Source organism: Neomonachus schauinslandi, chromosome 7 (genome assembly GCF_002201575.2).
Source record: "Neomonachus schauinslandi chromosome 7, ASM220157v2, whole genome shotgun sequence".
NCBI lineage: Eukaryota > Metazoa > Chordata > Mammalia > Carnivora > Phocidae > Neomonachus > Neomonachus schauinslandi.
The window spans coordinates 51,217,898-51,242,159 of NC_058409.1; the positions used below are offsets into that span (position 1 = coordinate 51,217,898).

General features: G+C 38.7%; 1 protein-coding gene across 1 annotated transcript in view; it reads right to left on the bottom strand.

The window, feature by feature from the left end:
* Nucleotides 1-24,262, bottom strand: part of MRPS27 (mitochondrial ribosomal protein S27) — a 103,382-nt gene that overhangs the window by 75,298 nt on the left and 3,822 nt on the right. Inside the window, exons 2-4 of the mRNA XM_021700312.1 lie at nt 20,186-20,263; nt 8,893-8,963; nt 6,828-6,886 (exon numbers count right to left, since the gene is read on the bottom strand). Of these exons, the coding sequence (XP_021555987.1) occupies nt 6,828-6,886; nt 8,893-8,963; nt 20,186-20,263 (208 nt within the window). The remainder of the gene's footprint in view (nt 1-6,827; nt 6,887-8,892; nt 8,964-20,185; nt 20,264-24,262) is intronic.

A 24,262-nucleotide genomic window follows, 5' to 3' on the forward strand; every position in this document is an offset into this window, starting at 1 on the left:
TTCTTACCTCATACCATATACAACAAATAATTCAGAATGGATCACGGTCCTAACTGTGCGGCCTAAAACTATGAAACTCCTAAAAGAAACCACAGGAAAAAATCTCTGTGGTGCTGGGTTAGGCAAGAACTTCTTCACTGACAGCAAAAGCACAATCCACAAAAGAAAAAAAAAAAACCTGACCAACTAGACTTCCATCAAAAATAAAACTACCCTCTGAAAATCACTGTTAAATGAATGAAAAGACACAACTATGAGAAAAAGAATTCTCAACATTCAGAAGTAAAAGAACGAGCAATCTGATTTAAAAAAATGGAAAGAGACTTAAACAGACACTTCACCAAAGAGGATGTAGGGAGGGCAGATAAGCACATGAAAAGATGCTCCACATCACAGACATTTAGGCAAATACAAAGTAAAATCACAGTGAGATACCACCAAGCCCTATTAGCAAGGCTAAATGTGTTGGCAAAAATGTGAAGGCACTGGAACTGCTGTTGGGATGTAAAACAGTACAACCACTCTGGAAAACACTTGGGAAAATGTCTACCAGCCATATGCTCCAGCCATTCCACTCCTAGATATTTACTCCAAATGAAAGCATCCGTCCCCACAAAGCCTTACATATGCATGTTTGTAGCCGCACGGATGGCTATGGACTCTTAGGAGAAGAGCCTCCAGGGGACTACTCATCACACCAGAGGAATAAAAGAAAGTAACTATGGCATCATATCACTCTGGGAAAGTTAGGTAGACATGTGAACAAAAACCAGGAAAATACCCTTGGAGGTTACCTCTACACGGCTGCTCTGACCAGGCTCCTGGCTGAAATGAGACCAGTGGGGAGTGAAGTGCAAAGCGGGAAGGAGCGGGGGCATAGAGTTCTCACCCCAACTCCCCCCACACCGCTCCGGCGGGTCTTTGGCAAGGCGCAGACAATGCCCCTGACAAGTGACTATTCTCTAATGCAGAGCCATTAATAGTAAGAAACTCTCCCAGCCCCGTGGTAAGGATCCGCAAATAAGAACTAAATAAAGCACTCAGCAATATTAAAGTATGGAAATGCTCTAAGAGTCATTTACCTCCACTGGGCTCTCATTTCTTAATAATGTTCAAACATAATGACACCTGGTAATATGCTAACAGAAAAATCTCTAATTTCCTTTTATTGCTGAAATATACAGTCTCTATGACCTCAAAGGAAAATTACTATTGCTTAAACTCCTAATAAGCTCCCACCTTCCCCTCTTTCAACAAACAGACATAGATTCTTACAACATAGGCCTAGGGTAACACGCTTACCTTCTAAGGAAACACTGGGATATTTTTGTTTAGTGAAAAATGAAGCTATTTTGGTCCATCCTTTTTTAGACTTGCTGCCAACCTGGGACCTGGAGACATGCAGGCTGCCATCTGTCTCACCCCAGCTGTTCCTGACCTACCATCCGTCTCCAACCAGGGACGCCTGATATCTGCCAGGTCAGTTAAACAACTCACGAAAGATGCTTGAGGCCAAGGTACAGTGTGGATGAATGTGTTGGCAGCACACAGCCTGCCATACAACCTTGACTTCTTCTCATTAATGGGTGGCATGCCACTTTCCATGACAACACAGAGCTGTATTCTGAGAAAAACAGCCCTTCTCATGGAGCTCTGCAACCATCTCTTCTTATTGAATGACAATTAATTCAGCATTCCCCACCTTTTTGCTAAAAACCAAAAGGGTACTTTATTTTTTAAAATGTATTTATTTACCTTAGAGAGAGAGAGAGAGCTCATCAGTGAGAGTAAGAGAGAGAGAGAGAGCGCACGCGAGCTGGGGGCGAGAAGGCGGGGAGGAAGAGAGAGAATCCTCAAGTAGATTCCCTGCTGAGCAAGGAGCCCGACTTGGGGCTCGATCCTGAGACCATGACCTGAGCCGAAATCAAGAGACAGACGCTTAACCGACTGAGTCATCCAGGAGCCCCTAAAAGGCTACTTTAAAAAAAATGTTATATTCTTAAAATAGAATATGTTATATACATTAGAAATTTCTATCACTTAGCCTTCAGGATGACCATTATGTTGCAGATTAAATTATCAGTTATGATTACTGACACCCTGATAATAAAAGGAACAAGTATCATTTCATGCATGTCTAAATTGCCATGGTCCCAAAACCCAGCAGAAGTGTTCCTGTTCCTGCCCCACGTCGCCCCCGCACTGGTCTCCTGCTGACAGCATATAGGGGCCTGTCCTCTTCTCCTCACCTTCCCCTCACCTTCTTCCGGCTCGGTGGGGAAGCTCAGGAGGCTGGCTGTATTTAAGCTTTCATTTGGAAAACAGCACACCTATCAGCCATATGTTTGTCTTACTCTATAAAGTCTAAACTAAAATAAGAAAATAAAGCCTTCTTTGTAGGAAGAAAAAAACAAAAACCTAGAAAACTTCAAAAGGCCTGGGGGAAGCAGCAGGACTAAGCCTAAGCAAAGGACCTTTTCTTCAAACATGATCTCCTAGTGGGGTTCTTGACATTTCTTTGTGGCATAGAACTCTCTGGAACTCTGAAAGCTCATAAGCCCCTTCCCAGAATGATGTTTTACATGCATAAAATAAAAGCACATAGGATCACAAAGGAAACCAATTACAGTGAAATACAATTATCAAAATATTAAAAAAATCTTTAAGATGTGGGAAAATGTGCTTCTCTAGCAGTAGTTTAATTCCAAATGTAATTTCTAAGCACTGATGAGCATAATTTAAGATATATGCAACAAACGTAATGCTATTTGAAAAACCTGTTTTTATTAGTGAGCAAGACACAGATGCTGCTTATACTACTGTGATCTGTTGTCTGTATTCATAATGAGAGGAAATGCTAAATATTACTGAGAGGTTAGTGAAAAAAAATACAGAGTTTTATTCTAAGTTCATAGACCTCTCTGAATTCTCTGGGCAGACCCTGATCCATAAAGCAGCTGGAGACACAGCTTCCCTGGCTTAAACAGAAGCAGAGGCAGAAGGCTGGTGGCAACAGTGCTTGGCTTCTCCCTCACTGCCTCTTCCTCCCGAACCCACACCCCCAAACCCCTGTGAGAAGCCAGCTCCAGGGCTTCTGGGAAGACAGCTTGAAAACCACTCAGAGGGCGCCTGGGTGGCTCAGTTGGTTAAGCGACTGCCTTCGGCTCAGGTCATGATCCTGGAGTCCCTGGATCGAGTCCCGCATCGGGCTCCCTGCTCGGCGGGGAGTCTGCTTCTCCCTCTCCCACTCCCCCTGCTTGTGTTCCCTCTCTCGCTGTGTCTTTCTCTGTCAAATAAATAAATAAAATCTTTAAAAAAAAAAAAAAAAAAAAAAAGAAAACCACTCAGAGAGAGGGTTACTATTCAGCCTGCTGAGAGTATTTCTCCAATAGCAGGCCTATGTCTATTTCCCACTCTGTGGCCATATCTGTACATAATTTGGTGAATAGACTAGGTAGAGGATCAGGTCCTTCTTACCTCATTTTATTCTTTTTCACTTTTTTATTCTCCTGTTTTAATCATATTTCCTTTATTTTGTTATAGCCCAACAGCTCTTAGCATGCCTTATTTTCTTATTTCTTAGTTGTTGGGTTTTATTTATTGTACTTTAATTTATTGTAGTTCCTCTTTAGCTCCTATTATTTCTTTGTTTAATGCATCATTTCCCTTTCCTTGTTTTTGTTTTTTAAATGAATGGTGGGGGGAAAAGATGATCAGGTTGTAGGCCCCCAGCTAACAGATCACAGTCCAAAGAGGGGGTTTGGAAATTCTCCTCCCTCCTGCTCTCTCAATAGCAGCCTTTCTAACTCTCCTTAAAAGATTCCTGGGACTCTTAATCTTGAAGCCCCTAAACTTTTAAACCTGTGTCCTTCAGGAGATTCAAAGGCTAACATTCTCTCCTGGGATGACAGGATGGTAACAAGCTGTCATGTGTCAGCAGCACCCTGAACTGCCGCAATTTGGAACTGCTTACTTGTTCACCTGACAGGATGGCAGATGCTCAGTCAGCTCTCCACTGATCACTCTAGGTTCCAAACTTCTTTGGCCCTAATACTCTTTACATAATCACTGGGGAGATGTGATCACTAGAAGATGAGAGGATGTGGCAGCTATGCTCTGCTTGCTGAGCCTGGTCTGCACTGGCTGAGGCAGTGAAAAAGCTGAGCTAATGACAGAGGTGGCAGTCCTGTTGTGGGCCTTAGTCTCAAAGATGGTACTGTCTGGGGAATAAGAAATCCTCAGGCCATTCGAGCAAGAAGCTGTCTGTTGTTTGGGATTAAGAAATCGCTTCAACATTTCTTCACCCTGGACCTGTGATTGTAACTTTACTCTAAGATGCCTAAAGCCATCCCATCTGGAATGCACGCAGAAAGCCTAACCAGTGGAAACACCATAGGCCCCTGATGTCTTCAGGATTAACATTCCTGATATCAATTAATGGAGAGAATCCCCAAGAGTTCATAACTTGTAACTTCTAATTTTGCTGAGGCATAACTGTTTTATATATTCTCTAGGGTGGAAAGCAGAAGTGAGACATTTAGCTAATGAGTGAATCTAGCCAACTCCATTATCTACATCTTGATGCAGTTTTTTGGGGTTATACCTAGTCCCATACACATATAATATTAATCTCATGAAGTCACAAAAATGTTTCTTTCTTAAAAAAAAAAAAGCTGAGAAAAAGAGAGCCAATTTTCTTGGCAATGGAAGAGAGAAGAAAGAATAGAAATAAAAAAATGATAGAACATTAGTTTTTTTTTTTTAATTGAAGTACTGTGGACATTCAATATCATATTAGAACATCAGTTTTGATTAAGCAAAGGATGGGACGTCAAATTAAACAGTGGCTCAGATTTAAGATGGGTAAGAGGCTTGTATATGTTCTATATGGAAACAGGAGAGAGATTTTAGGAAACTTTCAGTAAGACTCCAGGCCAAACCTCATGCGAAGAATCAGGGATGGTCTTAAAGGCGGGACTTAAATTTCTCAGTTAAACTTTAATGTACGAGGAATGGGACAGTGTTTAACTTATTGGTCACTATATGCCACCACCTTGACCCAGCCTGGACATGTAGTAGGTGCTCAGTAAATACTTGCTGAACGTTAAATCACTGAAATCAATTACATGCTACAGAGATACTTGTAAATTTGGCATGTATTTCTTCCAAGGCTATGGCACTGTGTCCCACAGGATCGAATTCGACGAAATAATTTCTCTTTAGACATTGTAACTGTTTTCTGCATTTTGCCATCAACAAAGCAAAAGAATGAGAACTAGGTAGATGACAGCCCAAATATACCTTCCACCACAGGCAAAAATAACTCTCAAAGGAGCCTTACAGTGCCAAAGAACCACTCAAGAAAGGCAGGGCTTACTCTCATCAAGGAATCCCTTTATATTTATCTTAATGGAGAGTAGGAAGGCACTTGCAGTGATTTCAGGACTTAGAATTTAAACTTATTTATTTTTTTTTAAGATTTTATTTATTTATTTGAGAGAGAGAAAGGGAGAGCACGAGCAGGGGAGGAGCAGAGGAAGAAGTAGGCTCCCTGCTGAGCAGGGAGCCCAATGCAGGGCTAGATCCCAGGACCCCGGGATCATGACCTGAGCCTAAGGCAGATGCTTAACTGACTGAGCCACCCAGGTGCCCCAAGAATTTAAACTTATCACATCATTAAAGGCAACTTAAAATGTTTTCAGGTGTGAAATCTAATCTGCTTGTTTTAATTTTGAACAGGAAACACCAAAAAGGTGGTAGAATTTACCCAATTCAGAAAGAAAAAAAGGCTCATTACTATGTAGTAAAATCACATGGAAAAAATTGAATAAATTTTCACCAATATAAAGAAAGCTTTAAAAATTGTACCCAGATGGAAAAAATAAAACACTCTAATCAAAGCAAAGTAAGATCAAATGGCAAATTTTAATGAAATGCTTACTAGGAAACGTTTTAAGTTTCAATTGGAGTCTATTTTTGAAACCTAGCAAGTGGAACAAATCATAAATCAGATTTTTAAAACACAATAAGGAATCAAAATAAAAAGTTGTAGGGTATCATTTTGACAGATATCCGACTGATGAAAAACCAACTATCAGAATAAATCAATTTATTGACCATCCCCTTATTTAACCAGCTTTAGGTTATTTGTGTCTTTTGCTACTATAGATGGTGCTGTACTTTTTCTTTGTACACATGGGTGTGCGTCTATAGTTCTTAGTGGGATGTTCACAGCTGTGAGAAAGAATGAAGTAAATGTGGCAATGTACAAAGTTTTAAAATATAGTGTTAATTAAAAATAGGTGAATAGTGCATATAGACTGTATTTCCATCCAAATAAGGGAGAGAAGAAGTAAATGGATACATAAAATTTTTCACATACCAGACTGACAAAAAATCCAGAAATGTGAAAATTCCTGTTGACCAAGATGTAAAAACAGGCCTTTCTCATACACTGCTGGCAGGAATGTTAGTTGGTGAAATCTCAGCGGAAAGCAATTTGGCAATAGCTATTGTAATTACAAATGTATATACTTATGAGAATTATGTGCAAAATGACATATGTACAAGGTTGTTCATTACTCCACTGCACCTAATTACAAAGAGAGAGCGCAAACAACCTCAAGCTCCTAGCTATAACAGGGAACTGATTTAATTGTATATTCGTAATATGGAATTTGATGCAGTTATAAAAAATGAGGAAGCTATCTATATATTGATATGGAAATATCTCCAAAATGTAAACTTAAAAAGCAAGGTGCTAAACATATATAATACCTACCACCTTTTGTAAGAGAATATACAACCAAATAAAATGGAAAACTTACTTGTAAAGGTAATACTCGGCATGGTCTATCTCTTCTCTAGAGGAAATGTTGTCCACAAACTAAAACACAGAAAAATAAACCTTTGGTTGAATGCAGATTATGCTATATATTGGATCTAATTCACACACTGACCTTAAAAAAGATAAGACACCCATTTTATTGGACCACTGTTCACATGGTATGACTCCATCCTTGAAACCCTTTTATACTAAAGCAAAGAATATACAATGGCTTCTCTTTTTCTATGTGTAGATCAACCTTGGTTAGATAAACTGAAAACCAAACATGAAACTTGCTTAGAACAAAAAAGAGCTCCTCCTACTATGGTATAATTAGTTATCAGTATTTCCCTTTATCTTTAAACCCTGATATTTTCTCTGTGTTCCAAGTTCCAAACACGAGAACACATAGTTGAAAGGATGAAGTCTCTAATGGCTGAAAAAATATGGCCCAAGAGATGAAAATCTAAATTTAGAAAATGCAGCCTTATGACCATTTTTCCTACTCTGGTTCAGAGTCAACCTGTGATCCTTGCACCAACAGTCTTCCTTTGAACCATAAAATCCCGTGTGTGCTCCTTAACTCTAAAATAAAGAAACACAGAAATAATTATTCCAAGGATGGATTCTACCTTAAAGTAGAACACAGGCAAAAAGGATGTAGTAGGAGAAAATGCATGTTGTGAATATAATTAAAACCTCATGAAGAGGAAGAGAGAGTAAAAAGGGGGAGACTTTCTAAAAATGTCTAGGACTTAAGGATTTTATTTAGAAATCTCATTAAGGAGCAGAGAAAATACGCTTCAAACACAGGACTTAAAGTTGAGAACTAGCTCTCCTGATTGCTTGCTGTGTGGCAGAGACAGATGGCACCACCGCTCTGGAACTTAGCTGCTCCATCTGCATAACTAGATAAAGGCACCTGCACTGAAGAGTGTGAAGCCCCAGTGAGAAAATGTACATGAAAGCCTGTTAAGCTCTAAGGTGCTGCTTAAACAAATTATCAGGTATTATGGCATACAGAAATTTTATCCATCATGTAAGAGATGAGCAATGGCTTTTCAGTTCCCCTCTGAAAATTATGAGTCTATACAATTTAGGTTATGACCTAGTTAAAACTATTTCCCTACTAAAAGGAAAATATCAAGAGGGAGAAAGAAAGGACCCCGACTAAAAAGGATGAGTCTCTTTACTTTTCATCTTGAATTTTATGGTGCCATTAATTTCAACAAAGAATTTTCACAATTAAGATTTCATTTTAGCATCGCATCAGCCCTTTGAGGGAGATACTATGAGCCCACACTGGAAATGAGGAGACTGAGAGGGGCCCAACAGATAATGTCACAAAGTGAATTCATGATAAAGAAAAAATCAGATCTATTTGAGGGAGGCAACAGAAAAGAAGTTTGATGTCACAGAGATCTCGGTTTGAAGCCCACTTTTTCTACTTATGAACTGTGTGAACTTGAGAAAGTTATCAACCAGTCGGAGTCTTACACGTAAAATGCAGTTTACAGTGCTTATCTCAAATAGCCGCTGTAAGAAGTAACAGAGATAATGTACGTTAAGAAACTAGTAAAATGGCTGGCATAGAAAGTGTTCAGTAATGGTTATTATCAATTCCTATTCCCGATTCCCAGCCTAACATTATTCTCCCTTCCACTGCACTGCATATTTAACATTAACAATTTCCATTCTTTTATAGACTTCCTCAAGTATCAAAATTACTTCCAATATTAACAAATGAATACTATTACTTTGAAAGGTGTACCAACTTAAAAAAAATCATGATATCACAGAACAGAATATCATATTATGGAAAAATAAAAATAAATCAGATACACAACAGTGATTACTGATACCAGAGTCTGGTAAATTTATTACCTTTTATTTCAGTTATAGAAATTTGCTACTTTACTACAAAACATCTATTAGTAACTACAAAAACATACCATAATCTGGAGAAATATTTCCTATGAGTGATAGTCTTTATTTACACAGCCTCATCTATATAAAGAGCCTCTCGTCCTCCTTCTTTGAAAATATACATGTTTAAGTTTTCTTACCCGTGATATTGTTAAAGAACTAACAGGCAACTTTCTCTCATATGTTTTATCCATTAAAGATGCTAGATCAGCTGTGAAGAAAGAAGGAAAAAGAACCTTGTTAAATATACACATTTCTTAAGAAAAATCTAACAGATACAACTCCTGCCAGATGGCTGCCAACACTGTAAAGTCACTGTTAAAACAGATGCTTTCTTGCTCTTTTTATAAATCATTTTTGTATAAAGAGGATAAAGGAATATTAGTAATATTTTCAAAAATGATTTATTTAATTGGAGTAAGGAGTATTTTAAAAATCCCACCATATATTTAGCTTTTAAAAAATAGATCAATATCTCAGCTCAGGTCTCAATCTCAGGGTCATGAGTTCAAACCCTGCATTGGACTCTAAGCTGGGCGTGGAGCCAACTTAAAAAAAAATAAAAATAAAAAATGGATCAATAAAGTATCTCTGGAAGGAAACACAAGGAAGTGTTTTATCATTGACAGACTCCAGGGAAAGGAATTAGACGGTAGGGACCCAAGGAAAGAAGACACTTCATTGCTTACATGCTTATTCTTTTTGCGTTTTGAACCAGGGAGCTATATTAGCGATTCAAAAATTTAAAGGCTGGAATTTATCAAATGACTTTTATACATTTTCTGAACAAATCAGAGAAGCACTCTGTCTACATTTAGTGATTTTTGGCAGAACTATTCCTATTCTGGTTCCTTTAAGCAAAATATCCACAGAAATACTTGGCATTCCTGAGATTACACTGTTATCTCAGAGTCTAAAAGTCTGAAATACTAAGCAACATACTCTCCAAAAGAACTATTTCACACCTTCCCATTGCTTCTCAAACTTACAATATGCTCTTTCCCCTTCTCCCCTCCCCTGAGCTCATGACTTTGTGTCTTATTTCCCTGAGTATAAAATAGAAGCAATCAGGAGAACTTTATCCTCCTACCATCAGGTTTCCAGGCTACCAGGATCTGTGCACATACACCCTGCCTTCTATTTTTTAACAAAGGATGAACTTTATTAAACAAACAACAAATGAAAATGACAAAAATCTCCCTTGACCTCATTATCTCCTTCCAGCTGCTTCTCCTTTGCTCTGTTCCCCTCAGTAGCAAGAGTTCTCAAAACAGTCCTCCCTGATACATCTGCTCAGTCCCTGGGTGATCTCATGCGCTCTCTCTCCCATAGCTTTAATCATCATCTACGGATTATTCACTCCACACGTATATGCTTACCCTGACTTCTGCCTGTACCTTCAGACTTGTATTTCCAACTGCAGAGGTAACATCTCCATCTGGGTGTCTAATACATATCTAAACATGGCATGTTCTCTTAATTCTCCAACTTTTCCCTCAAACCTGCTTTTCCCCAAGCATTTCCCATCTTAGCAAACGGTGACTACATTTTCTGGCTTATTCAGGTCAAAAACCTAGGCATTATCCTAAAGCCCATTCTTTTTCATTCTATAACCAACTGTCAGCAAATCCTATGGGCTCTAGATTTGAAATATAAATATATTATTTTTCACTACCATTACCAACCTGTCACCTCCCAACTAGTCATCTTAACTACTACCCCCACCCTTACAATCTAATCTCCACACAGCAGTCTGAGTAAGCCTTTTAAAAGATAAATCAGATCCTGCCACTTACTTTTCTTAACCAGCCAGCAGCTTGCTATCATATGGTGGAATAAAATCCAAAATATTTTCTATGACCTACAAATGCCTACACAAGTTGGTCTGTGTTTTTTGTTTTTTTCTTTTATACTTAGAAGTAAAGTCCATGAAAGCAAGGACTTAATTCACTGATGTATTCTCAGTCCCTAGAACAGTTTTTATAAAAGGCACTTAATAGCTTTAAAAAATGAATAAAAGGAAGAAGGAAGGGAAAGAGAAAGGGAGGGAAGGATGAGAGGAAGTAAGGAGAAAGCAGTAATTGAATTTTCAAGTTTTTTTTACACCGTGGTAGAAGAAATTAGTGTCAAGTAAAAAGAAGACAGAGGTAATCAATCATCAAGTATCTGTTGAAGACTTTTTGCTGTGCATTTAACCATTTTTTCCTCTTTCCTTTCCCTGGGGCAATGCTCTCAATGACTCAGTAGCTACTGTGGGAAAGCAACACAAAATGCTGAAAACCTGATATGATGTAAAAGTAATTTCTTATGACTATCTTAAAGGGATTGATACCAGGTGATTAAAGAACATTAACACACAAACACACACAAAGAAGTCCCAAAAAGCTCTTCATGTTAAGGCAAATTAATATTGTAAATAGGATGATATTAAACAGCAGTCTCACGATACCAAATCTTTCCAATAAACACTCGATTGAGTTGGCCTCTGTACTGTGGTAACTCAAGATTCCCTTTTAATCCTTCACACCAAGACATCATCAGTCAAGTGAAATTGGTTGGGGCCTCAAAAAGGCAACAGCTGCAGAGCCAGCATTAGAGGAATAATATTTGCATATTAGAAGTCAGAGAGGGATTTGCTGCTAAATATTGTATGTGACCAATCACCTTATGCAACAGTGTCGGTGTGACGAATGAGGCAGAAAACTGCACAGAGCAGGGACGGCCAGGAAAGCTGGGGCAGCTGTGGCCTACAGAGGGCCAGCGCCACAGGCTTCTGGTCCATGAGCTTCAACAGCCAAAATCACACTTCATGTTTCAGTGAGGGGCCTACAGATGCCCAGTTTTTCTTCAAAGAAATGTGCCAAAGAAGATGCCTTCTTGCCTGTCATTCAGCTTCTCAGGAATATATACTGCAGAGGATGGTTGAGGTCAACAAAAGCTGTATGGGAAAATGGGTCTTCATCCAACAAAACGTAAAGCTGTACAGACAACATGAAAGTATATCCAGAAAATGAAATGTATACTAGTATAAAATGCTCTTCTTGTCTGAAGAAAACAATACCACTGATGATCTAAGGTCATAAAAGATTTTATTAAGGACCCTGCACTATTCCAAGTATAGGAGTGTAATCATTCACAAACCTGGTTAAGGATCTGAATACCTGCAAAACCTGAAAACTTCAGATTCCTAAGTTTCACACACCCAGAGGGCAATTCTAATTCTGTAGACTTGAGGTAAGACCGGGGAAATAAAAATTTTTAAACAAAAGCCTCCAAGAGACTGTGATGCACCCTCGCAAGACCGAGAATGAATTATGTCTGAGAACTACTATGGAGGCAACATAAAGTAAGCCTTGGATATTGCTCGTAAGCTCGAAGAGGATATTAAACTGAATTCCATTTCTGGAATAAGATGGAAAATAAAACACCTAAATAAAATATTTTTTAAAAATTCAAATATATGACTGAGCTTTAGGCGAGAAATTATTAGATGGTTTTGGCTTTTCATGATTTCTGTGTAAATGTGTACCATTGTTACCCAATCAACACTAAACTTTTTCCGGGCTTAAGAATATTTGTGTGCCTTATCTAATTTAGGTAATAAAGAATTAGATACAAGTTATCTTTTTTTTTAAGATTTTATTTATTTATTTGACAGAGAGAGAGACACAGCGAGAGAGGGAACACAAGCAGGGGGAGTGGGAGAGGGAGAAGCAGGCTTCCCGCTGAGCAGGGAGCCCGATGCGGGGCTTGATCCCAGGACCTGGGATCATGACCTGAGCCGAAGGTAGACGCTTAATGACTGAGCCACCCAGGCGCCCTTAGATACAAGTTATTATTGTACCCTCTAGAAGAAGTGATCAGAAAACAGAGTCTGAAGCTATGTTTTTCTTTCCCACATTTAAGAAAAACTACAAGCACACATGACATATGTATAGAAGCAACAGAAGGAAGTAGGAAAAACTAACCTAGGAACCATTCTGAACTTAAGATATTTAGGTTTCCATGTATCTGTCACCAGAAGCTTTAAAACAAATAGTTCCAGTAAAGGAAAATCTAAAGGCAAGCTTTATATACATATATACTAAGAAAATGAGACTAAAGGAGGATGATGTACACAACTCAGACCCATCTCTAGAACTGCCAGCAGATGATAAATATGAAACCTAATAAATATATGTCAGATACAGATGCAAATATGGAACTGACCAAGTTAGAAAAAGCACGTTTCAGAAAATTTCTGTCAGGCTTCAAGAACAAGATTTGAAAAATCACTGCAACAAGCCAAAGACCTCCCCAGCTGAAATGACACAGCAAAACTAAACCTCAGCTAATGGGAGAAGTGCAAGAAATGACCACAGTGCTTAGTTTCAACCTGAAGTCAAATGTGTCAATGGTGTAATTCTCTTTGAATTCAGAAAGGGAGTTCTTAAAAACAAAAATTAACTAAAACGAAAAGGTGTCCTTTACTTTATAATTACTTATAATCTGAAAAATTAGAAATAAAATATTTAATTCAGTAAGACTCAGAAATCCAATTCAGCTCATCACCAGGGCCCTCAACCCCTAACAAGGTGACCCAAGGGAGAGAACTTCCTCTGATAGAATGCAGGCAGCTTCCTCATCAAGCCTTCCCTCCTACTGGCACCCTACTCAGTTCCCCAAAATGGTTTTCTCCTTAGTCCTATTCACTGTGGGCCCTAGTCTGTAATTAAAAAGCTGCTAACTGGCTAATGCTGTTAACTTGCACCCTGTACCTCCTCAATAGATCTGCATGGTTAGTGGAGGAATTTCAGACACAATGCTTTAATTCAGTGTTTATTTTAACCAAAGGGAAACCTAGTACAGAAACAGTCTAAAACGGCAATCTTCTGACTTGAGTTGGAAAGCCCAAGAATCCTAGGGTTCTATAAAAAGCCCAATTGGAGAACTAAGGCCCTTTCAATAAACACATCAACCGTAATGGATTAAAATGTGTGGAATGCTTAAATCCAGGAGTTCATAATGGTATTTAAAAAAAATATATCCTCATTGATCATTTTTGGAGAATGGTAGGAGGATGGTAGGATGGTAGGATTATCATGAAAGCTGCCTCTTCATAAAAACTGTATCTCAGGATAACTAAACTGCTGATGAAAAAAAAATCTTGTAAAAAATTTTCTCAGTAATAAATGAGGAAGAAATGATAGAATTAAAATAGTAACATTCTGCAGCTCCTAATGAAATAACAGATATATAAGCAATGATCATGAATGGCCTTTAATATCACAGAGGGATAACCAAATGCTGTGTACCTCCTGATAAAAGTAAACAATACTTCCTATGAAGTAGTCATGCCAAAAGAAAAACAAAAAAGAAACCCTGAATCTGATCAAGTCTCCTACTCTAACTGCCAGCTTTATAGGGCATATGGAAGATAGAGGAACATGTTAAACACCACCATAAGGATGAAAACAGCAAATCCAGAATGTGGGAAACTCTCAGACAAAAGACCTGTTTTCCTCAACAAATTACAAGAGAGAAACTTACAGATTAAAAAATAATTAAGAGACATCTCAACATATTGCAATGTATGAACCTTATCTGGGTCCCATTTCAAGAAACTAAATTTAAAAAAAAAACTTACAGGGTGCCTGGGTGGCTCAGTCGTTAAGCGTCTGCCTTCGGCTCAGGTCATGGTCCCAGGGTCCTGGGATTGAGTCCCACATCGGGCTCCCTGCTCGGCAGGAAGCCTGCTTCTCCCTCTCCCACTCCCCCTGCTTGTGTTCCTGCTCTCACTGTCTCTCTCTCTGTCAAATAAATAAAATCTTAAAAAAAAAAAAAAACTTACTGGGGAAATGTAAACATTGATGACATATTTAATGATGTTAAGGAATGACTAATTTTTAAAAATGAGAATGGTATATTTTTTTTAAAATCCTATCTTTTAGAGGTACATGTAAAAATACACATAAAATGATCTGCTAACAAAGATTAGTTAAAAAGTAATCAGGTGATGGGAAAGGGGATTGATGAAACAAGAGTAGGAAGGAATTGGTAATTGCTGGAGCCAGGTGACAGTATACAGGAGGATTCATTATACCATTCTCTCTACTTTTGTATGTTTCTATAAAAAATATTTTAAAAGAGGCAAGGGGAGAATAAAATGAATTGCACTGTATGGACCTTATATGCATCCTGATTCAACCAAACCATTAAAAGATTTATAAGAGTATCCAGGTAATTTGAACACTGACTGTATCTTTCATATTTAAATAATTATTAAAATTTTAGGTATGATAATGGTATTAAAAATACCCATACCTTTGAGACATATATGTTAAAATATTTATGGGTGAAAATACATACTATCTGGGATTTGCCTCAAAATAAACCAAAGGATCAGGATGGGGAGTAGAATTAGAGATGAAGTAAAGATTAGCCATGAGCTGGTAACTGTTGAAGCCAGATGATGGGTACAGGGGATTCCACATTTCAATTACTCTACTTTTGTATGTTTACATTTTCCATTATAAAACATTTTTTAAAAATTTTATCCATGGTGTTAGAAGTCAGGATAATGGTTACCTTTAAGGAGAAAATGGGAGCCACAATAAGGGCTTCTTGAGTGGGAGGAATGTTTTATTTCTTATATTTCTTACGTTAGTTTACTTGGTTCATCAATCTATACATTACGATTTATGCACGTTTCTGTATATATTATTCTGCAACCAAAATGTATTTTTTAAAAAGCAAGAAACCCACTCTTCAGTGCAAGGGAAGGCACTATGGTAGAAGTGAAGGTACTAGAGCAATCACTGAGAAAGCTGTTTTTCAGCATAAAGGCAATGGCCCTAAATAAGTGTCAGAATATGGCCTCAGTTTCCTCATCCATAAGGGGGAATAGCAGCAGCTGCGTTAGCTGGCTGTTGTGAGCAGTAAATGGGACGGCACCTATGAAGTGCTTACAACAGAACTAGCAAGGGATGAAGGTTGCCTTTGACTCTTATGTCTGAGGACCTGCCCTGCATTCATGGCCTGCTTGATCCCTAAAATGCAGTGTAGGTACTAAATAGCACTCCCGGTTTTAATCAAAGAGCTCCGTAGCAATAAATTACCCTCATACTGGGAGCTGGACAGATCCCTATTAGCCCGCCCCCAAGGCTCTAACAGAAAACCACTAATGAGACTGTACAGGAGGCACCAGAACCTCACGCCCATCAGAGAAAACACCGAACACCTCCCCTGCAAGCACTCCGCGTGGAGGCGAAATCAGTTAAGCAGATGGAAGCCAAAGCCCCACACCCACACCCAGGCATCTTCCCTCTCCCACCCCGCTCCACTCCACCCCACGCCCTCCAATGGAGACGCGCGAAGCAAAAGCCTCATATCGCCCCTCCTCCTTCCCCCAATCAGCGAGCCCGCACCAGGTCGCAGCATCCAATCACAGCGCTCCACATGCTAAGGGCAGCACTCCGCGCAAGCGCTAACGGGGGCGGCTTCCGGAAAGGTCCGCACCCAAACGTCAGGTTCCAAAGGCTGCGCAGCGGTCTGGGCAGAAGCGGCGCTGCCACCTACTGCACGATCCTCGGGATGCAGCCCCAGGCGCGGTGCCTGAATTCTCAGGACACACATCTCAACCCAAACACTCAAGAGTTAGGGAATACATGCAGTACTATCACATGGGTGCGAAAGTTTTAATGACATTTTATTTTATTACACAGCAGAAAAAAAATACTGTCTCAAAGAGCCTTTTTTTCCAAGCAGTTTGAGTTTCCAAAGCTTACCTCATACCCTAATCTTTTATATAGGGGTAGAATCAAGGGGCCTAGAAATTCGTTCATTCCACATTTCTGGAGCACCTATTATATGGTAGGGTATGAACTGAAGCAGGCATTATCATCATCCCTAATTTATGGCTACAGGAACAAGGTTAAATGACATAGTTTCTGAAAGCTGGCTTAACTAAGGCTCACATCCAGATGTCTGCCCCCAAAGGCAGACTTTTCACCACACCAAACGGCACAACGATGGTATAAAGTGCTGTAAGAATACAGGGTGAGGAAAAAATTCTGACTGGATAGGGATTCAGGATGTACAGAGGGTATTCAAAGAGGGTAGTCTTCAGTAAATGGTAGCTGTTAACGCTTTTCCAAGTATACTAATCTTAACAAAGACAGTCAGCTACATTTGATATTTTATTTATTGCAGACTTACTATACTCATTCTTTGGCAAACAGCTTCTGCTTATTCAGGATCTATGTAAAAGTTCCTGTAAATCTGTCCCCTAATAACAAAGAGCTGACTATATCCTATACCAAGGCACCATATATAACGGTCTTTTCTAATTTTCCCTTCATGCCTAGGAAAGCGTTAATAATAGCTTTCCTGAAATTCTTCATTTTGTTCTCTGCACTTCCACAGCACTTTTCTTACAGTTCATGCATGGCATATCAGAACACGCTTTGCAATATTATCAATGGAGTCCATGTTGGTTTCATCACTGGAACAGTGATTCCCAAAAGGAGTACTAATGGCCCCAGAGGGCAACTAGAAATATGGGGGTGTTTTCTGACTATCACAATGACTGCAGGGAGTACTGAATGAGCAGAAGACAGGAAAATTAGATAACCTGCAATGCAGAGACTGTCCAACACATCAAAACATTGTCCTTGTTGGGGGCCAGAGTTTTCGGTATACAAGGCTGATACAAATATGGCCTAGAAAAGACAAGGAGCTCTGTGGGGATGAACTGGAATTGGAGGTTTCAGCATGAATTCATTATTTGTAAAGTATGTACACGTAAGCTTATATGCATGTGTGTGCATATATGTTTATGTGGCTATGTATACTTATTTTTCCTAGTTCTAGCCACTGAATAGGCCAAGAAGCAAAAACTCCACAGTAGCAAGAGGACAACTTGTGCACAGATCTTGGTTTCTAATACCATTCCTTACTAAAAGGAACCAGGACTCCTTGGAGAAATAGTTGATTCCAGGGCTAGAGCAGGAAAGGTACAAGATGGAAAACTGGGAGTCAGGCTGAAAGGACTTCTACCAGCCAACACTGAATGTGACCACCCAAATAACAAGGATGGTAAGGAATCATTAAAAGAAAAAGAGGAATCCACAATCCACGAGATCATACTGATAATAAACAGAGAAAGAAATGGAGGGAACAGAAGGCTCCTACTTACATTAGAATATTGAGTACTAATTACTAAATGTGGAGGTATTAACGAATTGGAAAACCATCATTTTGCAACCACCATAGTAAAGACTGATTCAGGCAAGAAGCTAAATGGATACTAAACTTAGGGAGAAACTTTCAGTCAGCAGCAGGACAGTGGCATGATACTAAAGTATCTCTCCACAGATTGCCCCTTAGTCACAAGGGAGAAAAACAGTAACTCTCCAGACGAAAAATCACACACACTTGACTGGGTGATCAAAGTTAACCTCACCAGTGAGGGCAGATGGACATTGGGTGTCTCCAGATGAGAAGACATCCTGAGAAGGACACAACATTATTGACAATATTCTGGCCAGGGGACCCTTCCTTGAATCTAATTATGAAGAAATACAAGACAAATCCCAAAAGAAGAATATTCTGTTAAAAAAAGGGACTGGCTTCTTAAAAAATGTCAGGTAGTGTACACCAAAGCACTCAGCTTAATGGGCTATAACATATGTAACAAACTCTCAAATGGTTAAAAAAAAAATGTGTGTGTAGAGAATGAGAAAGCAAAAACAAAAGGGTCAAAATGATGACAACTGGTGAATCTGGGCAAAGAGTACATAGATGCTCTTTTTGTATTATTCTTACAAGTTTTCCTAAGTTTAAAATTATTTACAAATAAAAAGTTGAAATATTTGCCCCATGTACCATGGCATCTATGACATGGCAGACATTAACATGAATAAAAAAAAAATCAATCTGTTGATAATGGACAGAACTAACTCCATTTTACATATAAACAAAGGCAAAGTACTTTTTTGGGCGAAATTTGAAAATAAGCTGAATTTTCCATAGATGCAACTACCATGTAAACTGAAGACGGTAATTAGACTTGTTCAGAACTTTACCAAGAGTGTTCACCATTTTGTGAATTAAACAGTGTCCCATATGATAATGCCATTCCTGGTACTGGACCTTGCCAGTATACCACATCTGTACCCATCTGCACTTCTATCTATTCACACTGATTCTACGTTTCAGTGCAAGTATGTAGTTACTTACCTTCAGATTCTCCACACCTCTGTTTTGGTTAGCCCCTGCCTACATAGCCATTCCAGGACATACAAACCGATTCTGCTCTTGCAGTAACATCATCAGGGGAGAAAATTATGAGTTCTTTGAAAGCCCTCCCCACCCCAAGCTGGGCCATCACAGACAGCTACAAAAGAATGTCTCCCTCCTCCTTCCCCCCACTTATTAGAAGAATCCATAAACACAGGGGACTTTATTCTTTAACATAAGCCCAAAAAAGCAGAGAAAGAAATCTGGGGGAGAATATTAGATCAGCACTGGAATTGATCAAAAAATTACATCAATCCCATAAAACTATCACCAATCATCTGACTTTATCAATGTCCTCATGATGTTACATATAATGTATATTACATATATGAAGTATTTATATTTCTACAAAATGCTCATAGGGTCAGTGACTTCTTTTAGAGATTTCATTTATTTAGAGACAGAGCAAGAACACAAGTAGGGACAGCAGCAGAGGGGGAGGGAAAGGGAAAGAGAATCTAAAGCAGACTCCATGCTGAGCGCAGAGCCAGACGTGGGGCTTGATCTCACAACCCTGAGATCATGACCTCAACTGAAACCAAGAGTTAGAGTCAACACTTAACTGACTGAGCCACCCAGGCGCCCCTAGGCCTTGTTATTTTAGAAAAGGCTGCTACCTGTGTAATATGACCTAGAGAACGAGGAAAGGGAAGTATAATTAGGAGCCTACTGCCTAAGAAGATGTTAGCCAACTATTTTTCCTAAATGGTTTGTATGAAATTATAACACTGCTTTCAAATCTATTACCTGGTAATAAAAAAAGAGTCAGAAAGAGCTCTAAAGACCACAAGTTAAGAAATTACAATAAAAAAGCATGAAAATATAAAATATATTTTTCTCTGCAGATAATATAAAAGAGACAACCTGCATGGTAACTAACTATATGACTAAAATGGACAAAAAACAAGAAAGAAGAGAATTGTTTACATAATTTAGGGAGACTAATCAAGGCAAAAATTAAATAGAAATTTGCAGGATAGCAAAAATGATTTTGCCACAAGTAAAATAATAATCTAATTCTTTGTAAGATTTAAAATGTGCTTATCTGAATGGGACCATCATAAAAGCATCATTTCATAAATACATCATACGAACATGATGGTCAACATATAGAATGAATGACATGACATATCTAACAGCTCAACAGGTACCTACCGAGGTGACAATGTTCTTTTTCTCTTGCTTCCCATTTGTGGCTGTCCACATATGCTGCAGAAAGCAGTCCTCTTTCACCTGAGGAAAAAAGTCAATTATTAACAGGTGTGGCTTCACAACGGGTTGTTTATATGTCTTATTAAACATAGCTTTGGGGGCGCCTGGGTGGCTCAGTTGGTTAAGCGACTGCCTTCGGCTCGGGTCATGATCTCAGGGTCCTGGGATCGAGCCCCGCATCGGGCTCCCTGCTCGGTGGGAAGCCTGCTTCTCTCTTTCCTACTCCCCCTGCTTGTGTTCCCTCTCTCGCTGTGTCTCTCTCTGTCAAATAAATAAATAAAATCTTAAAAAAAAAAAAGAAAAAAAAAACAACAAAAAAAAAAAAACATAGCTTTGTCATATTTTCAGTGTACTAGGTTATGTAAAGATTCTAGTATGATACTATAACAAATATCGCAGAGTTCATAATTCAGTTCATGACAACATGCATTCCATCTCTAACAAGTAGAAGATACAGAAAAACTGAAAAATTCTACAATAATGTTACAGGTAAGAATGCTGGTAATTTTGTTCCTATAACTTTAGTACTAGAAGCCATTTGTTGCCCCTACATTATAGCCTAAGTGAGCCCTAGAACTCCTTCTTATAACCCAAATACTTGCTGAACTGTTGATTAACTCATTAATCGAATGCTTTATAATCATTAGCCCTAAAAACATTTCCATCTGACCTGGATCAGCATATTTACCCTCACTTCACATAAAGCAAAGAGTATCTTACCCAGTAACCAAGCACCCTACTGGTAAATAAGAGAAACCTAACAAGCCAGAGTTGAGGTAACTCACTAGATGGTATAACTGTATTCCCAGAACCTGGCACAATGACTGGTATATGGCAATACTCGATAAACATAAGCTCAAGGAATGAATGAGCAGCAACTTAACCAAAACTAGAACCTTTTGTGTTTTAAAGGACACCATTAAGAAAGTGAAATGCTGAGACGCCTGGGTGGCTCAGTCGGTTAAGCGTCTGCCTTCGGCTCAGGTCATGATCCCAGGGTCCTGGGATCGAGTCCCGCATTGGGCTCCCTGCTCCGCGGGGAGCCTGCTTCTCCCTCTGCGTCTGTCTCTCTCTCTGTCTCTCATGAATAAATAAATAAAATCTTTAAAAAAAAAAAAAAAAAGAGTGAAATGCCAACTCACAGAATGGAGAAAATATTTGCAAGTTACTTACCCGATAAGGGACTTCTATCCAGAATATGTAAATGGCACTTACAACTCAAAATTTAAAAAGACAACCCACTGAAAAATGGGCAAAGGATCTGAACAGACATTTCTTAAAAACAAAAACGCACAGATAAATGGCCAACAAGTACATGTAAAGATGTTTAATATGATTTGCCATCAGGGAAATGCAAAATACACTGAAATACAACTTGATACTCTCTAGAATGACTATAATAAAAAAGACAGATAAAGATGATAAAGATGTAGAGAAACTGGAACCCTCATATATTGTAGGTGACAATGTAAAATGGTGCAGCCACTTTGGAAAAGTTTGGCAGTTTCTCAAAATGTTAATGATGTGGGAAACAAAGACAGAAGAAAAATTATTAAATTTCCTTACTACCTACAGCCCATTGACAAGTCCTTGAAACAGGCAGAGTGACATTCCCCAAGGACTCAACTTCCTTTATGTTGATACTCTGCTAAGGACAAAAGGCAATCTTAGCCCAACCCCCAGGTCCCTGTAAGTCTACTTTCACATATAAGAATTCCTTTGGAAACTTCCTTTATCTCTACCCCTCAGGATACATGTTGGCAATTATCCCCCAAATACATGAACCATTGATAGACATCTGAAGGGTCTCGGACTGAGTTTTTACTAAACAGTAATAAATGACCTTTCCTAACAATAGCTAGCCCCCTCAGGATCCTGGAAACCTTGTTTCCAAAATACCTGGGAGGCTTACATTATTCCTAACCCCTCCCAGCTTGAAAGTATATACTGGGCGACTCCTCAAGACCCCAGTGCAGCTCTTTCTGCCCTCTGGTCCTCGAGCTTTAATGAAAGCACCTTTTTGCACCAAAGACGTCTCAAGAATTCTGTCTTGGCCTTCGGCTTGGAACCCTAACGTCTTTTCTACATCATTAACATGGAGTTACCATGCAACCCGGCAATCTCACTCCTAGGTATATACCCAGGAGAAATGAAATCATGTATCCACACAGAAATTGGTATACAAATGGTCATAGCAATATTATCCATAATAGCCCGAAAGTGAAAATAATGCAAATATCCAACAATAAAAAGATAAACAAAATGTGATAAATTCTTATCATAGAATATTATTTGGCAATAAAAAGAAATGAAGTACTGATACAGGCTACAACATGGATGAACCTTGAAAACTTTATGTTAAGTGAAAAAGAAGCCAGTCACAAAAGGCCACATACATTTATATGAAATGTCCATAATAGGCAAATCCATAGAAACAGATTAGTGGTTGCCTAGAACTGGAGGGGAGGGAGTCAGGAAAGCTTGTAGGAAAATGGGGAGTGACTGCTAATGACTATGAGGGGTCTTTTGAGGTGATAAAAATGTGCTAAGGTGATGATTGTGCAACACTGTGTATATATATATATTAAAAAAACCCACTGCACTGAATTATTGAAATGGGTCAATTGTAATGATATGTGAATTGTATCTCAATAAAGCTATTTACAAGAAAAAAAAGGAAGGAATGGCAGATAAGTATCTAAAGGTAACATACAGTCCATAATGCGACAGCGGCAGCGTGGGAGTTACCTTAATTACCTTAATTAAAAGGAGTCACCCTCCCTTACCGTAATTACAGGTCAAAACTTTACTAGAATAATATGCTAAATTTGAGGCCTAAAGCTTAAGCAATGATGCAGTAATATGGAAAAGCTTCCAAAGACTGTCTCAAAGAGTAACTAAGAGATTTTTAAAGAAATAATAACCATTAAAAAGTGCCTACACTTTAAGTGTATTATTAAAAAAAAATTAGATGTTTGGCGTAATACCTTTTCATAGAAACGTTTTTCATAGATTTTTTTCAAAGCACACATTTTTCATAGAAACAATGTTATAAATTGTTAGTTACATTCCTACACCTGCCAAGAAGGATGAATAAAATCCAATGGCATTAGCTGTGTAGCTGTACAAGTCAGGAGTGGGAGACCTGAGATTTGGTCTGAATTTTACCAGTTGGTAGAAAACTAGAGACCCTGCAGTTACAAATGAAGGAGCTGACCTTGGTGATAGTTAAGGTCGCTGCTTGTTCTTACATAGAACCAAAAGAATAAATTCACCTAATCCATTCATAATTTATAGCAGCATTTCTATGCAAACTGAATTCCAATTTCTAAAACCAGGAAGGTGTCTCCTTTCTGTGGGAAACAAGAGCAGCTCTTCTCTATGTGAGCATGAGCTAAGGACTATTAAGCTATATACATCAGGATACCAGTGACTTATTCTCTATTTTTTTTTTTAAAGATTTTATTTATTTATTTGAGAGAGAGAGAATGAGAGACAGAGAGCATGAGAGGGAGGAGGGTCAGAGGGAGAAGCAGACTCCCTGCCGAGCAGGGAGCCCGATGCGGGACTCGATCCCGGGACTCCAGGATGACAACCCGAGCCGAAGGCAGTCGCTTGCTTACCAACTGAGCCACCCAGGCGCCCCAACTTATTCTCTATTATTATTATTATTTATTACTTATTCTCTATTTCTGCTTCTAGCATAAGAAATCACCCTTTCCTATTCTGGAGTCAGAAAAGACAATTATGAAGGTCAATGTTCAAAGAGTTTCTAATTGGAAGACAAAAAGGCAGGGGAGGTACTGGTGGGGAAAGACAGGAGTCCAAGAGTGCCCTTTGTGTACAGTTGTTCAAGGGGGATCACATGAACTGAAAACAAAAAACAAATGAACACCAGTAAATCTACAAAAGGTAAACCCAGCAACCCTTATATACATGAACTTTTTAATGTTTGCTTTATAAGAAAGTAACCAGTAATCACTTTCCATTTCCATTGAGTATAGAACAAAAGGGTTTAAG